The sequence below is a fragment of the Panthera pardus genome, unplaced genomic scaffold, assembly GCF_024362965.1.
Source record: "Panthera pardus isolate Hobbes unplaced genomic scaffold, ASM2436296v1 HiC_scaffold_1, whole genome shotgun sequence".
NCBI classification, from domain to species: domain Eukaryota; kingdom Metazoa; phylum Chordata; class Mammalia; order Carnivora; family Felidae; genus Panthera; species Panthera pardus.
In genome coordinates, this window is record NW_026526654.1 from 71,493,357 (window position 1) to 71,508,158 (window position 14,802).

Genomic DNA, 14,802 nt, shown 5'->3' on the forward strand with positions numbered 1-14,802 from the left:
TTCAGGCTGGCCGTGATCCAAGGATTCCCAGGGAGGCAGATCCATCCAGGGTCCCTTTGGTGTGAGATGGCCCCAAGTATCTGTTATCCGAGAGACCTCACGTGTGGATTACTCACAAGCCTTTTCTGGTCCTTGGAGGTTTGGGGAGACTTATGAATATGGGGGCTCTGAATATAAGAAAGCGAGTTCTCTGGGAGCAGATGCATGACTGATTAGATTTTCACCAAGTAATCTAGGACTTTTCATCAAAGAAATGAAAGCTGCTATACTACTCTTAGGATGTAGAAGAGGACCTAAGTTGACATTTGAGCAGATGTTACCTTATGTCTGAAAATCTGTTTCAGTAAAAAGAATAAAGGCTTCTCTACCCTTTTTCCTTAACAAGCATCAGACACAGCACCGGCCTCAGGGGCATGCTACCTGTGCAGTCACACAGGGCCCCATGCTTGGATGGGCCCCCTGCTTGGATGGGCCCCATGCTTGGGTTAATGTCCTGCTGTCACCATCTTGTCATTGTTAGTACATTTTTAGCAAGGGGCCCTGCATTTTCATTGTGCATGACGCTCCCCCCCCCCTCCCAAATTATGTAGCTAGGCCTACTAAGGCCTGTGTTCCCTCTAGGGCTGGTGAGAAGGGAAATGAGGCCATTGCCAGTAAGTGTCGTCTTTGTAGCTGGCAGATCCTGGTAGTCGTGAAAAGTGAGGCTTTTGTGCACCGGTAAGAGCATTTGCAATGCAGTACTTGGAGCTCTCACCCGTGGAATGATAACCAGTTTTGAAATGCTTTCCAGTATAAATGCTACACTGATGTCAGATGAAACATGAATGTAAGAAGAAGGTATCTTTTGTTCTTTATAACCCTCAATCTGTGAACCTGGGGATGTTCCCTTACCTCGTTTTTAACTGCAAGGTGGTTAGAGTGTGAATCCTTAAATCAAGAAGTCCCCGAGCAGCTTTATTACAAAGCTTGGAATCCAGCATTCATCACTGTGTTCCACTCATCTGTGTTGGCATATTAACAGTATTGGAGTCCCATAAATTATGTATTGGTTGCTGAATGTTGCTGCCAGCTATGAGTGGCAAAGCAGTTCCTTCTGTAGCTTATTTTGGTTTTACAAGATCACTGATGTGTATCAAGATGCCTTAACAAATGAAAAGTTGTTCAAATCACCGGGTTACGAGTCTGTTCAAGTAGATAGATTTTCCTTCTTGCCCTTGAATGTCAGAATGGTGGCGCTCCATACTTTAAAACGTGTGCAGTAGCAGCCAAGAGAGATAGAAAACAGTTGACTCTTTTGTTAACAAATACCCGGTGAAAATTTTATATTAGTCATTAATTACTAAAGGGACTAGTAAGATGTTACACCAGTTCAAAGGAAAACCCAAAGAACAGACGTATGCGTAGACAATGGAGAACTGAAATGAATTGGTAGGTGGATTCACAGTTGGCTTCTTCTGTGGGAGGGGGCGGGCAGGGGGATTAGTTATATCATCACTGGAAAGGTTCATTTGCAATAATACCAGGTTCGTGTAACTTACAGAGTTATAAAATAGCAAAGTTAATGGTACTGAAAGATGCCGACCCCTACAGAATCAGACAACCCCAAAAGGTATGCTAGGTATTACCTGATACTCCATTTGAAGATACCAGTAATTTCTTTTTGCCCATCTCATTCCTTCACAGTCTGCCTGATAGTTCTTCCCCCACCCCTCCTGTAATCATAATAATCTCAAAGATTATTCTTGATCACAAAAGGTTGGTCTCATAAGGTTTGGCCTAATTATTTACATTGTACGGTGAGAGTGTTAATTAGCCATATAGGTCTTCTTGGTTTGCTTTGCAAATAATAGAGCCAAAGAGTATTAAACAATAACTATCAAGCCTGCAGAATTAACTTCTGCCTGCAAGTTTTTATAAGGAATCTTGGATTGGGCTTTTCAAAGCCTCTGTTATTGGCTGTACCAAGATTAGGAAAGCTAGCCCAAAAGATTCTGCACCATATTTCACCTGTGGTATTTACAGCTTTGGTTGAATTCCTCGAGGTTGCCAACGTTTGCCAGGTCCCTGGCCTGGTAGTTTCCTTACTATCTGTAAGGCCAGGACCCTGCAAACCCAGTACTAGGCCAGTTTTCCTGGGAAGACTTTGTAGGCATTGGCGCCATAAGTTCAAGTGGCTAGTCATATCTGATTCGATGAGCATCATTCTGTAATATGACACTCCAGGTAAGGACCTGGTTGCCAAGTCATGTCCTTTGGATGGAGGCTAACTGAACCTACAAAATAAATATATTGCCATTAAATTTAAGGGGGTTCAGTATTACTTTTTTAATTCCGGGAGAATCATTGAAAACTGGATGTCATGTTTAAATGTTTCTTTAGCTTATAAAAGCAGAGTTTACAAGACTGTAGGTTAGACGTAGGGTAAAAAGTAAGAGAAAAGGCAGCCTCATAGATCCAAAGGACATTTAACAATATTCCAGACATATAACCACAGCAAAATGTCCCTCTTCAGTTCATTCAGTCCTGTGTAATTAATTCTTGTTCTGCTGGTTCTTGCTTTAGTAGTCTGCATTCATGAAGCCATCTGCAGCCAGACTAAAAAGAGTCCAGAAATCCAAGGAAATCCAGACTTGGTCCACTAGCACAGCTTACAAATTGTCTAAGTTGTGTCAGCTCTGTAACCTTTGCCCGAGAGTCTGTTCTTTGAAATAGCAATATTTTAAAATACCTGGTACATGTCGTCCTTTTCTGTGAAACTCTCGAGATTCTCCTTTCTGGCCTGTAGCTTATAACAGAGCCCTCAGGCAAGCATCAGAGTGAAACAAAAGTTATCTATAGATTATAGAGACTTTAATGGTTAGGTTTTTTGTTTTTGTTTTTTTTTTTTTTTTACTGTGACAGATAATATCATAAGGGAGGAGAATAAAATTCTCTATTGAGATAGCCTACATAAGTGTTTCCCAAGAGTTTTGATCATTATTTCCCCAGAGGGGAAAACATATTATAGACAATGAGAGCTCTGATTAATCTCCAGGGTCCTCCCATAAAATATGCAACTTTAGAAATACTTACATATTAATAACATCTTATCTATACTGACTTGACCTAGGGAAGACTGAGCATCTCTTGTGATCTGACAACTCGTCCCATGAAACTCTTAAAATAGCAACACACCAAACGAATACAGTTATTTATAGCATCTCTCTTTTTATGAGGCAAAGGAACACATCTTTACAATTCTCAAGGATCCCTCCAGGAAATCTCAAAGATAGCTGTAGGTATAAAAAGTATCCCAAATTTTTTATTTTATTTTTTCAAAAGACAGGGTACAGTCTGGGAAGGCAAAATCAAAAGAGTTGTCAGAGATGTTTCTGGGACTTTAACCAAGTCAACATAAAGCTCTGAAAATAATTGTGGTGACACACAAAATCTTTGCTAGCTAGGCAGATTCTATAGAAGGTAAAAAATATCCTTTTGCATTGTAGTCAAAGGCATTAATCAGTAAGGCAAGGAAGCAGGCCATCAAAACTGAGGGAACTACGCCAAGATTTTAATGCATTTTATTGCTCTTTTTTCAGACTCGAGTATTATAAACCAAAGCAAATAAAATTCACGTTCCAAGTTTTATCCTTCATTTTTCTTTCTCATATTCTGGAACAAATTTATACTTTACTTTAGAACTGCCTTATTCATCCATATTCTCTCAAAAATGTACAATGGAGTTTTCCAGAGGCTGCATGACGAGTGGCATCAGAATAAATGCAGAAAGAGATGGTTATCTGGCTCGCTCCTGTGAAGCCACATACTATTTAGAAAGAATGGCAGAAATGTTCAACAGTGCCATTTTTGTCATCAAAATTTGTCACTTTGGGAAGTACCGTTAATTTTCATCAAATATATGTGATTTATATTAAGATGGAATGGATTCGTTGCTAATTCCAAATGAATCGATATTTTTTTTAATTCTCAATTCTGACTTCAAATACAATAAATATTGATAGTTATCACTTATTTAAACCAAAGCTCTTTGGTGTCCTCAAATAAGTTTTAAGAGTGCAAAGGGGTCCTGAGACAAAAAAGTTCGAGAACCATTGCTTTAAGACGAAACTGTTCTGTTTTCTCTTTGAAAAACCAAAGCCCACACATCGTCATATCTTGTTTCCATTACTGCCCCTGGCATAGTCCATCCATAAACCATCCATTTTAATTATAATAATTAACCAAAGTAACTAGTGTATATCTCCTAGAGAAAATTGGGAGGAGGGAGGATGTGGGTAATTGAAAGCTGTCACATACAAGCATCCGAGCAGACCAGCAAAGCTCAGGAGCGCACACCACAGAAATTTCTCTTGCAACATATGCCACTTTTATGTCTCCTTACGGTGGCACACGTGGACGTGTTCATTGGTGACTCACCTAAGTTGCAGCCTGTCTAGGATGTACAAAATAAAAAGGAAGTATATATAAGCTTAATACTATGCTTTGTAATCAAAGTTTCAGTATTCTGACTTACTTGGAAATTATCTAAGTGGGTATCTAGTGATTGTTTATCAATTAGTTCAACCTAATAGTAATCCATTTTAAGTTACCTAAAGATCTTAGGGATTATCTGTAAGTTGATGTGCCATAACACATAATTGCTAGTTATAGAGAAACTTTATCAAAACAATTAATTCAGTTGAGTTCAACACGAATTTATATTTTTAATAGTCTTAAGCATTATATAGGCATCATATTCGCTTGTTTGACCACTTATCCTATATACACTTATAAGAAATCAACCCCATTAAAATAAGTTGTACACTTGTGTTATACTTAACACTGATAAATAAGAAAAGGACTAGCTGTGTTTTAAAATGTAACCATACTAGTCTCATATGCCAAAGAATTAGCCTCAATTCTCTGAACTTAGGTTCTTAAAATGTTATTGAGTTAGTATTTTGTGTAAAATAATTTCTAAGTCTAGTAAACTTCAAGTTTTAGAGGCTCAATTTCCTTTTTTTCTGTTAAATTTAGGAAGAATGAATTTCTATAAACATTTGTTTCTCTTTATAAGCCGAATAGAACAAGTTCTTATAATTTAAGAAGTACTATAATCTAAAAAGAAGAGAAATTAAAACAAGAAAAAAGAAATAATACTGTAATCTAAGTTATTGACACCCTCTGGAAATACAATAATACTCCATATACGAGAGGGACAGGCCTTACTGAAGTGTAGACGCAGACACACGGGGCTTTAACAGCATCTGTTCCACAACTTCAGCTGCAGGGCAAAAGGAAACACGAAAGCACACAAAAAAAAACCCAGTCCAGATTTCAAGGAGTTGTTCTCCTTCCCAGTGGGCACAGAATCCTTAATTGATTTGAGCTCAAAATAGAAACATAATCAGAAACAACCAAGAAGCCAGTTTCCTATTCCCTCACCCAATGGAGAATAATGTATATAACTTTTTGTTAGTGATGCTCAAATTGTCAGACCACGGAACTGGTCTTGGCTTTCCCCAAGAAGGAATAATTCATCAGCCATGTATGAACTAGAAAGAAAAATAAAACACAAAATGAGTAGAGAGGAAATGAAAACTAGAGAAAATAGAGAGTCAGCAAAACTCAAGTCTATTGCTGCTTTGGTTTCACTCTGGAAGCCAAGAAATGGCACCCTTTGGCTTAAGCCACCATGATGTGCCTCACACCTCAGGCAACATGGTTTACCTGGATCTGGCAGGAATGCAGTGGGCATTCCGATGAATGACCTCCAGTGCTCTTAAAGGATACTTTTGGGGGGGTGCCTGGGTGACTTAGTCGGTTATGCATCCAACTCCGGCTTGGGTCATGATCTCACAGTTCACGAGTTCACGCCCTACACTGGGCTCTCTGCTGGGAGCCTGGGGCCTGCTTCAGATTCTGTGTCTCCCTCTCTCTCTGCCCCTCCCACACTTGCACTCTATGTCTCTCTCCTTCAAAAATCAACATTAAAAAAAGGATGCTTTTCTTATAAAAGGTAAAATCAGGGGCACCTGGGTAGCTCAGTCGGTTGAACATCCAACTCTTGATGTCAGCTCAGGTTGTGATCCCAGGGTGGTGGGATTGAGCCCTGTGTCCAGCTCCACACTGAGCGTGGAGCCTACTGAAGATTCTCTCTCTCTCTCTCTCTCTCTCTCTCTCTCTCTCTCCCTCCCTCCCTCCCTCTCTCCCTCTGTCCTTCTCCCTGCCTCACGCACTCTCTAAAGTAAAATTTTTTTTTAAAGGTAAAATCATGACTTTAGAACAAATACAGCACAAACATGTGCCACAGATTTTATATATAATAAATCAATTAAGGAAAGGGATAGTACTATCTTACACTGAGTTCAACAATCAGCTTTTTTTCCCTTAAGTGTTGGTAACTGACAAAAACTCTGTCTTCCTGGGCCTCAGCATCTTAAACATTTTGATTCCATCTGATTTCTAAGACTTGTGCTTGGGGCTCAAGGGTGAGCATGCGCATTGATTGACTTTGCTGGGCTTCCTGCCTTTAGGGCTTTCATTTGCTCTCCAGAACTGTCACTGACTTTTGCTTTCTTTTGCAGTGACAAAGTCCAGGCCCTTTCCTATGCGCAGCACACACGGCAGCTCATCTCTTGCGGTGGTGATGGTGGGATTGTGGTCTGGAACATGGACGTGGAGAGGCAGGAGGTACGTGTCACAGCAGGTCACGGGACCACTCCATGGCCGCTGGGCTGGACTGTGCGGTTCTGGGTCTGCCGAGGAATGCCTCAGCCTCCCCTTCTGCTCATTTCTGCTCTATTTTATGATTAAACTGTGAAATAAGACATGTCAGAGAATAAAAAATTTTCGGGGGTGTCTAGGTGGCTCAGTCGGTTGAGTGTCCGACTTCGGCTCAGGTCGTGATCTCACGGTTTGTGGGTTCACGCCCTGTGTCGGGCTCTGTGCTGACAGCTCAGAGCCTGGAGCCTGCTTCGGACTCTGTGTCTCCCTCTCTCTCTGCCCCTTCCCCACTTAGGTTCTGTCTCTCAAAACCAAACAAACATTAAAAAAATTTTTTCCGTACAAAAGGAAATTCCATTTTTTGTACCCCTCACAAATTGGCATGTAACATTCATGCAAGAGAGATTTCATAAGAATTTCGACCGAGACTAAGCTGTTCAGACTTTGAATCTGTTGCTCCATTCATAACCAAAGTTCAGGTGGGAAAAGGGAACCATCTATTTTCAGGCGATTACTCCCTAAAGTGCCCTAGGAGCATAGAAAACTCATGTGCTTTATGTTAGAGAACGGTGGCTAACGTGTGAGAAATGGTACTTGATGAAGTCAGAGTCTTTTTAGTTTAATATTAGTAGAAATATCAGAAATAACTATTTTTGTGCTTTTAACCATTCTCCAGATATAAATATATACTTTGTCATTTTTAAGCATACATTTAAGTTTTATCATAGGATTCTTTCTTTATGAGTTTTCTTTTTTCATCTTTGAGCATCTTAACAACTGATCTGTTTACTGAATATCCCCTTTGACAAGGACTTTGAAGTTAACCATTTTCTCATTTCCCTAGAATTACACGGGGTGAACTTTCCCTCTGACAGTGTATATTCTTCTAATTTATTTCTTTGCAGGGTGCAAGACTTAGAAAAGCAACACTTTAAAAAGACAAAAGCAATTTCCCAACTTCTTTCCACGCCCTCACCCCAATCTCATTTCAAGAGAGTAGTTGCTATTATCCACAATGTAATGCCTTTCAAATGCCAGTAATTAAATGCTTAAGAAGATTAAAGCCTGACTTGCCCAAACCATAAATCCATGGGAGTTCTATTAGTAACTAATTAAAATGATCATTACGCTTTGGAAGTGGGGAATTGTAGAATATGGCTTTTGAAAGCACCGCTTGGCCCCTTCAGTGTAACAGCAGGGAAATCGGTGCAGTGTGCGGTGACCACGCCAGCCAGGCCGTCCATGTGACTGTGGATTCTGTGCTGTAGCCTGCTTTGGGTGAGGGACGGTCACACCTAGTCTGTCCTGACTTCTTCCCAGGCCTAACTGACCACACCAGGAGAGGGGGAGCCACCGGGCTCTTTTCCCTCAGTGCATGCAGCCTCCACCCTTGATGGACAGAGGCCCCAAAGAGGATAATGATGTGGTTTCCAGAGATGAAACCAGGTGGTTGATGGGCTGTCCTTTGAGTCATCTTGCTTAAGTTACACCCTTTGACATGCGGATATAGGGGCACTTGGTACTTGCTGACTGTTGAATCTTCTTCTTTGAGTGATAGTTCCAGCCAGTTTTTGCAAGGGTCATCTTTTAGAAATGTAAAGACCTGAGATGTATCTGTGGAGCTTCTGGGTCCTGGCAAATGCTATGCAGGGTGCTTAACTCAGGAGGCTGGAGACTTGTAAGGAAGCAGTCCCTGTGCTGGCTGACTTTCTGGAAGAAAAGACATGTGGGTCTTTTCTGTTATTAAATGGTATGAAGGATTCGATCGTAGTTGCTGCAAGATAGAACATTAGTGCCGGGTATTTAGGAAGGGGCGTTACCATTGTTGGCTTTCTCAGCAGAGAGTTTGTGCAAGGACATGGCGCTGAAATGAAAGATTGATGGGGCCCGGATGTGCTCCGACCAGAACAGGAAACACCACAAGTAAAGACCAGGTGAACAAGAGAAGCCACCCTATGCTTGTGAGCAGTAGAAGCAGTCAGAGGTGATTGGCATTGGGGAGCAGAGGGAGACCGAGTGGCTGAGCACGCATCGAGTTGACATCTCATAGGCTAAACCTGTGTTTCTCTTGTTCGTGAAACCTGTTTTGTCAAGAATCGTTATCATTTTTTAGACGTATATACAATGCATGTTCTTTGTAGAAAAATCACAGAGTACTCATTAACAAATAGAAAACATGTCACCCATCCCAGAAATATCACCCGTAACATGTTGGCAAAAGTCCTTCCTTATAGTTTGCTCTGCAAATACACATGTACAAGCATTGCGGGGGGCGGGGGGTGGATAAAAAATGGAATCATACCACACATGCTGATTTTGTTCCCTTTTCCTGATCCTCACTCCCATTTCCCCCTCATAGACACCCACTGTGACGCATTTGATACATGTCCTAAACCTCTATGCTTCCTTACAAAAGATGCAGTAGTGTGTGTATGTGACTCTTTTGTGAATTTTCCTGCATCATAAGTGTTTTGAAAAATCACAACATAGATAAGTCTTTCAGGGATAAAATGTTTCTGCCTGAAAACTTTGTATTACTTTGTCAAATCTGTCTTTAAACTGATTAGAGCATGCAAATTACAAAGCAAATCAAGGCTTACTTCCTAATAACTCTTTGGTTTTGCTAAAATAAATAAACCAAGAATTGGAACTCCTAAAATGTCATCTTTTTACTTTTCTTTTTTGAGAGCATGTGTATAGCTTTAGGTTCATTTCTGCTTGGAGATGGGAGAATAGGCTAACCCCCCAAATCTGTTCCGTAACAGGTCTTCTTTGGAAAAGGATTACATCAACAGACAAAAGCCTTTCCGAGCCTTGGCTATGCTGCTGTCCGTTGAATCTCGTAGAGAGAGGGGGCGGGCTGTTGTTTGCCACATTTCTGAAACTTGTTTGATCTCAGGCTTCTTTTATATAGTAAGTGGCCTCGAGTCACATTGGAGTTTCCTGGAATTCACTTTTGAGAAACCCTGGAGTTGGATATATTTGTCCAGGTTCCTTGGGTTCAGTGATAGGTGGAAAGAGATCAGTCTCTCTGCCAAATGATGAAATGTACAGAGTTGAACATGGAACTCTAGAAACGGATGTAGAGTCACCATTTGCATAATCCGTAAAGATTTGCTAAGGAATAACTTTAAGCTTAATACGTCTTTTAAACGCATCTGATACAGTTTCGAGTACTCGTGACTGGGTTGGGAAATAGCGAACAGAGGCGCAATAGTATGTGGTCCATGAGGCAAAGAGCAAAGCCTGCACCCTTGCTGGGCCCTGCCGTGAGCGGACGGTGGACATGCGGCTTCCCTGAGTACCCACTGAGGCCACATTGTATCCTTCCCACACAGGTAGCTGTGTGTATGTGTCATGTGCGGTTACACATAATTATATACAGCCAGAGCAGATATACGATCTGAGAATATGTGATAAAGTCACCGTGGCTCTCAGAACTCTGTGTGGTGTGGCCCCAGCCATCCCTGAATGCGCCTGAGCCCCAGCCCGTGCTGTTCCGCTCTCATGGTACCCCGCGTCGCCTTCTCAGGCCTTTGCACTTCCACTTATTTAAGTAATTGACATTCATAATATTTTCTTGTGTAGTCTTCCCTGATAAGTTATAAGCTCCATGATGACAGAGATTCTTTTAATTCACCACTACGTCCCCCAGGGCTCGACGCACAATAGGCATTCAGTGAATATTTTTTCGATGACTGAGCAATCATACCTCTGTTTCTTGTAAACACATCTTGATTCTGTAACTTTCATCGGTGTTAATCGTTCGTTGTCCTCACTGCTCCTCACTGTGTCCTGTTGCGTGCTTTATTTCACAAGACCCCTGAATGGTTGGACAGCGACTCCTGCCAAAAATGTGATCAGCCTTTCTTCTGGAACTTCAAGCAAATGTGGGACAGTAAGAAAATTGGCCTAAGACAGGTGGGTGATACAGATCCCTCATCAGAATGTAATAGAGCGGAAATAACTTCACCTGTGATCTTAGAAGAACCAGCACCCTGGGCAGAAGTTGGCGGGGACGGTGCGGGGGGTGGGGGGGTCAGTTATAACCCTGCAGCCACTTTGTGACTGCACATTAATTTATTCCCTTATCGACTGCAGCTCATTCCTTCTGGGTTCAGTTTCTGTAGTGCCTTGTTCCAAGTAGTTAAGGGATGTTGATTTTAGAATTCTAGTGGCGTCTACCGAAATACATCTTAAAATTAGAGGGGTCATGCTTAGCTCGTAGTGGTACCAAACCATGAAATTATGTAAGTGGTATTTATTTCTTCTTAATAATTTCACTTTCTCTCCTGCCATTTTAGTTTTCGTCATTTAGATCTACTCATAATAATAGAGCATTTTCAGTCTGATTCGAGGTTGGATTTGGTCCTCCCCAAGGAAATCAGTGTTAGTCACCCAGCCTGAGCATGGCCTGAGCATGAATTGGGCTTCACTCGTGTTCTCCTTCATCCAGCAGCATAATCTGTGGAGCTCCTACTAATGATGGCTGGGAAGGACCGAGAATGGGCGAAAGGGGGCTGTGGTAGGGGTGGGGGAAGGGGTGGGTGCGGTGGCACGAGCAGATGTCTTCCCAGCAGCTTTCCATTTGAATAAAGAGCCCCGAAGAGAACACGCCTGGTGTGTTCCTTCAGTTTCCTGGGGCGCTCTTGTTTAACATCCTCCCCCGAATGCTGTTGACCACGCCTGAGCCTGGTAAGGCAGAGGCGTGGGAGCCACAGCAAGCGTGCGCTCTCTCTCCCACCAGCACCACTGCCGCAAGTGTGGGAAGGCCGTCTGCGGCAAGTGCAGCTCCAAGCGCTCCTCCATCCCCCTGATGGGCTTCGAGTTTGAAGTGAGGGTCTGTGACAGCTGCCACGAGGCCATCACCGATGAAGAGTGAGTTCCAGCAATGCGCAGGGCTGTCAGGGTGAAGGAGAGAATGTGATCTGGGAAGCTGCCCTCGGCACCTCAGCCGTGACCAATGGTGTCCTCGTTCCTGCTGGTTCAGAATGGAGACCGTGGCGGGGCGCCTGGGTGGCTCAGTGGTTAAGTGTCCTTGTTTTGGCTCAGGTCATGACCTAACGGTTCATTGGATTGAGCCTCACTGCTTGGGATTCTCTCTCTCCCCCTCTCTCTCATGCGTACCCCCTCCTCCTCTCTAAATAAATAAGTAAACTTAAAAAAATTTATAGAATATAGACCATGGCAAGTGGGTAAAGCCCTCCTTCCTTCCAAGAGATACGTGTTCTCTTACGAGACAGGAAAAGGGAGTACACGTGAAGAATTCATGTCTTCTGTGCTTTTCTCCACCCCCAAGGACATGTGCACTGCAAACAGATGTTCTTCCAGCAAACCCTTCTGTCTGTTTATTTCCTTAAGGGTTGCTCAGGAGTGTAGGAGCCCAAGCTTCACTTTCTAGCCCAAGCTGGTATCTTTACAGGAGCTGAATCAGCCCACAGGCTCGAGAAGTTGGCGTCTTCTCCAAAATCGCTAAGCCACTTTACCGAAGAGGCCAGGACTGCCGGCCGTGCAGCTACTCAGTCTTGCTTGTTGGTCTTGCCCAATAACCTAGGACCTTAGGTTACTGCACGTCAGCGTTGGGGTGTGTACGTGGAGGGGCACATCTGTGTTACGCCTTGAATGCCGCTACTTCCAAAGTGCCCCAGGAGTAAACAGAATGCTTTGCAACACGTTCCCCTTATATAATGGATGACGGCACGCTCTCCTGAGGAACTTACCTGCCCGATTCTCCCCCACCTACTCCCGTACCTTGTCTACAGTGGAATCGTTTTAAGTATAAGATAGGTGTCTTGTAAGCGGCACGTAGATAGAAACACATTTAAAATGCACCGGAGGAAGTCAGCACTTAAAGGAAATTCTTGGCAATTAATAAACCAAAGCATTCTCTTACAGATAACCCTAATTTATGTGTTTTTTCCTTCTTATTTATCCATATCAAATATAAATTAAGATGCCCTTGCATCAATAAGCATTTATATTCATTGATTATTTTCCACTCATCATATGTGATGGAATTCATAAGAGAATTCTTTTCATTAGAGAGCTGCAAGAAACTTTAGAGATATTCTAAATTAATTCTTCATTTTATAGATAAAGACACAGACCCAGATAGCCTAGGCAACAGCACATTGAACCTAAATCTTGAATTCCAAATATTTGAAAGTGACCGTTTTAGAATACTCAAGATCTGTGCTGCAGACTTAGCTACAGGTAACAGCCGTCTTCAGAGAGCCCACTGCAGAGTGGGCCCCCTTGAAACACGAGGAGAGGACAGCCGTCTCCTTCCCTATGTCCCTCCTTCCCCCTCTTCCCCATGTCACCGTTTGTCCTGCCTCTTCTGCTTTGCCTCTAGACAACCTAGGCAGTTGACAAGCCTTCTTACCAAAAAAAAAAAAAAAAAAAAAAAAGCACAGATGAAAAAATACAAAACAAATAATGATGTTTGTTGATAGGTTGTTTTACTGGTTAAAGAGTTAGAACACCATAGAAAAACTAAGAAGCCTGCAAGTTAACACCAGGAACACAAGGAAATAGATTAGGCAGCCCTTCAGGTAGAATGGTAATAGTATCTTAGGCTTTGTAACAGGTGTGCTTTTTGTTTTTAATAGGCACAGGTACCAGCAAGTTCTTCTGAGACTTAGCAAAAGCATTGAGGCGTTTGTTTTAAGATTTGTCAAAAGCATCAATAGAGATTTTCAAAGGCTCTATCAGAGCAACAAGTAATCCGTAAGACTTTGGGAAATGTCATCATCTCTTTCCCATTCTGGAGAAGAGAAGAATCGTTGCACCTTAAGAAAAAAAATCATTAACAGGTTCCCAGGGACTAACAGTAGATATAAAGAGTAATTTTAAAGTGAGTAAGTCTTGGGGCACCTGGCTGGCTCAGTCGGTAGAGCATGCAACTCTTGACCTAGGGGTTGTGAGTTGGGGCCCCGTGTTGGGTACGGACTTTACTTAAAAATAAAATTTTAAAAAAAATTAAAAAATAGGGGCACCTATGTGGCTTATTTGGTTGAGCGTCCAACTTCAGCTCAGGTCATGATCTCGTGGTCCATGAGTTTGAGCCTTGCATTGGGCTCTGTGCTGACAGCTCAGAGCCTAGAGCCTGCTTTGGATTCTGTGTCTCCCTCTCTCTCTGCCCCTCCCCCTGCTTATAATCTGGCGCTCTCTCTCAAAAATAAATAAACATTAAAAAATAATAATAATAAATAATGTGAAGCAGTCTTAGCCATTTAGCTGCAAATTAGAGCTTAATGAGACCTTAGGTCTCTTTCATTCATGTGTCACTACTTTTCACTCTCGGAAACTTACTTTGCTCCTTCCAGACGTGCACCTACGGCTACCTTCCATGACAGTAAACATAACATTGTGCATGTGCATTTCGATGCAACCAGAGGATGGTTACTGACTTCTGGAACTGACAAGGTTATTAAGGTAGGATGCCATCTCATTTTAGAAGCTTTCCATCTTTGGCCCTGTGTAAATATACCGGAGCCCCAAGACTGTGTGAGGTCTGCTCACAAGGTTACTCTCAGCGGTGAGTGTTTTTGAGAACCCATTATGTGCCAGGCCCCATGCCAGGACACGGGCTTCACATACCAAAATCAGACGTGGCTCTTGGCTGCAGGCAGCGGGTAGCCTACTGGGGACGTACTCTGTCTTTTTGACGGTTACTAATAGGTCATGTGTTCAGCAGCCAAAAGAGTGATACAGGCAAGAATTACCTGAAGAATTCAGTGGAGGGGGATGGGGCTGCTGGAGATGGCTTCAGGAAGGTGGTGGGGTTTGAGCCGAGCATTGAAGGAAAGGAAGGACTCAGGTAAGCCAACAAGAAATAAACGAGATCTTTCCCCCGTGAGATCAATTAATCCAGAAGCATTCCTCCAGGGCCTCTCTGAGGACTGTGCTGGACCGCATGGCTTTGGTACTACAGCAGAGGCCCAGGACAGGAGGGGCCACAGCTGCGCCACCCCTGACAAACAGGCACAGGCTCGCCCGGCGCACCGGCCCACTCTGGGCCCTTCTTGGAGGCGGCCACAGGATGCGGTGGCTACAATAACCCCCTTTGAAGCCACCAGGCCTCTGTGACTTGGA

The 14,802-nt window shown here is 42.8% G+C and overlaps 1 protein-coding gene across 2 annotated transcripts in view; it reads left to right on the plus strand.

The window, feature by feature from the left end:
- The window catches only part of WDFY2 (WD repeat and FYVE domain containing 2), a 183,005-nt gene that overhangs the window by 161,005 nt on the left and 7,198 nt on the right, over positions 1-14,802 (plus strand). For both annotated transcript variants that reach the window (XM_019447633.2, XM_019447634.2), the window contains 4 exons: positions 6,567-6,672; positions 10,525-10,626; positions 11,453-11,583; positions 14,034-14,142. In XM_019447633.2, the coding sequence (XP_019303178.1) occupies positions 6,567-6,672; positions 10,525-10,626; positions 11,453-11,583; positions 14,034-14,142 (448 nt within the window). The remainder of the gene's footprint in view (positions 1-6,566; positions 6,673-10,524; positions 10,627-11,452; positions 11,584-14,033; positions 14,143-14,802) is intronic.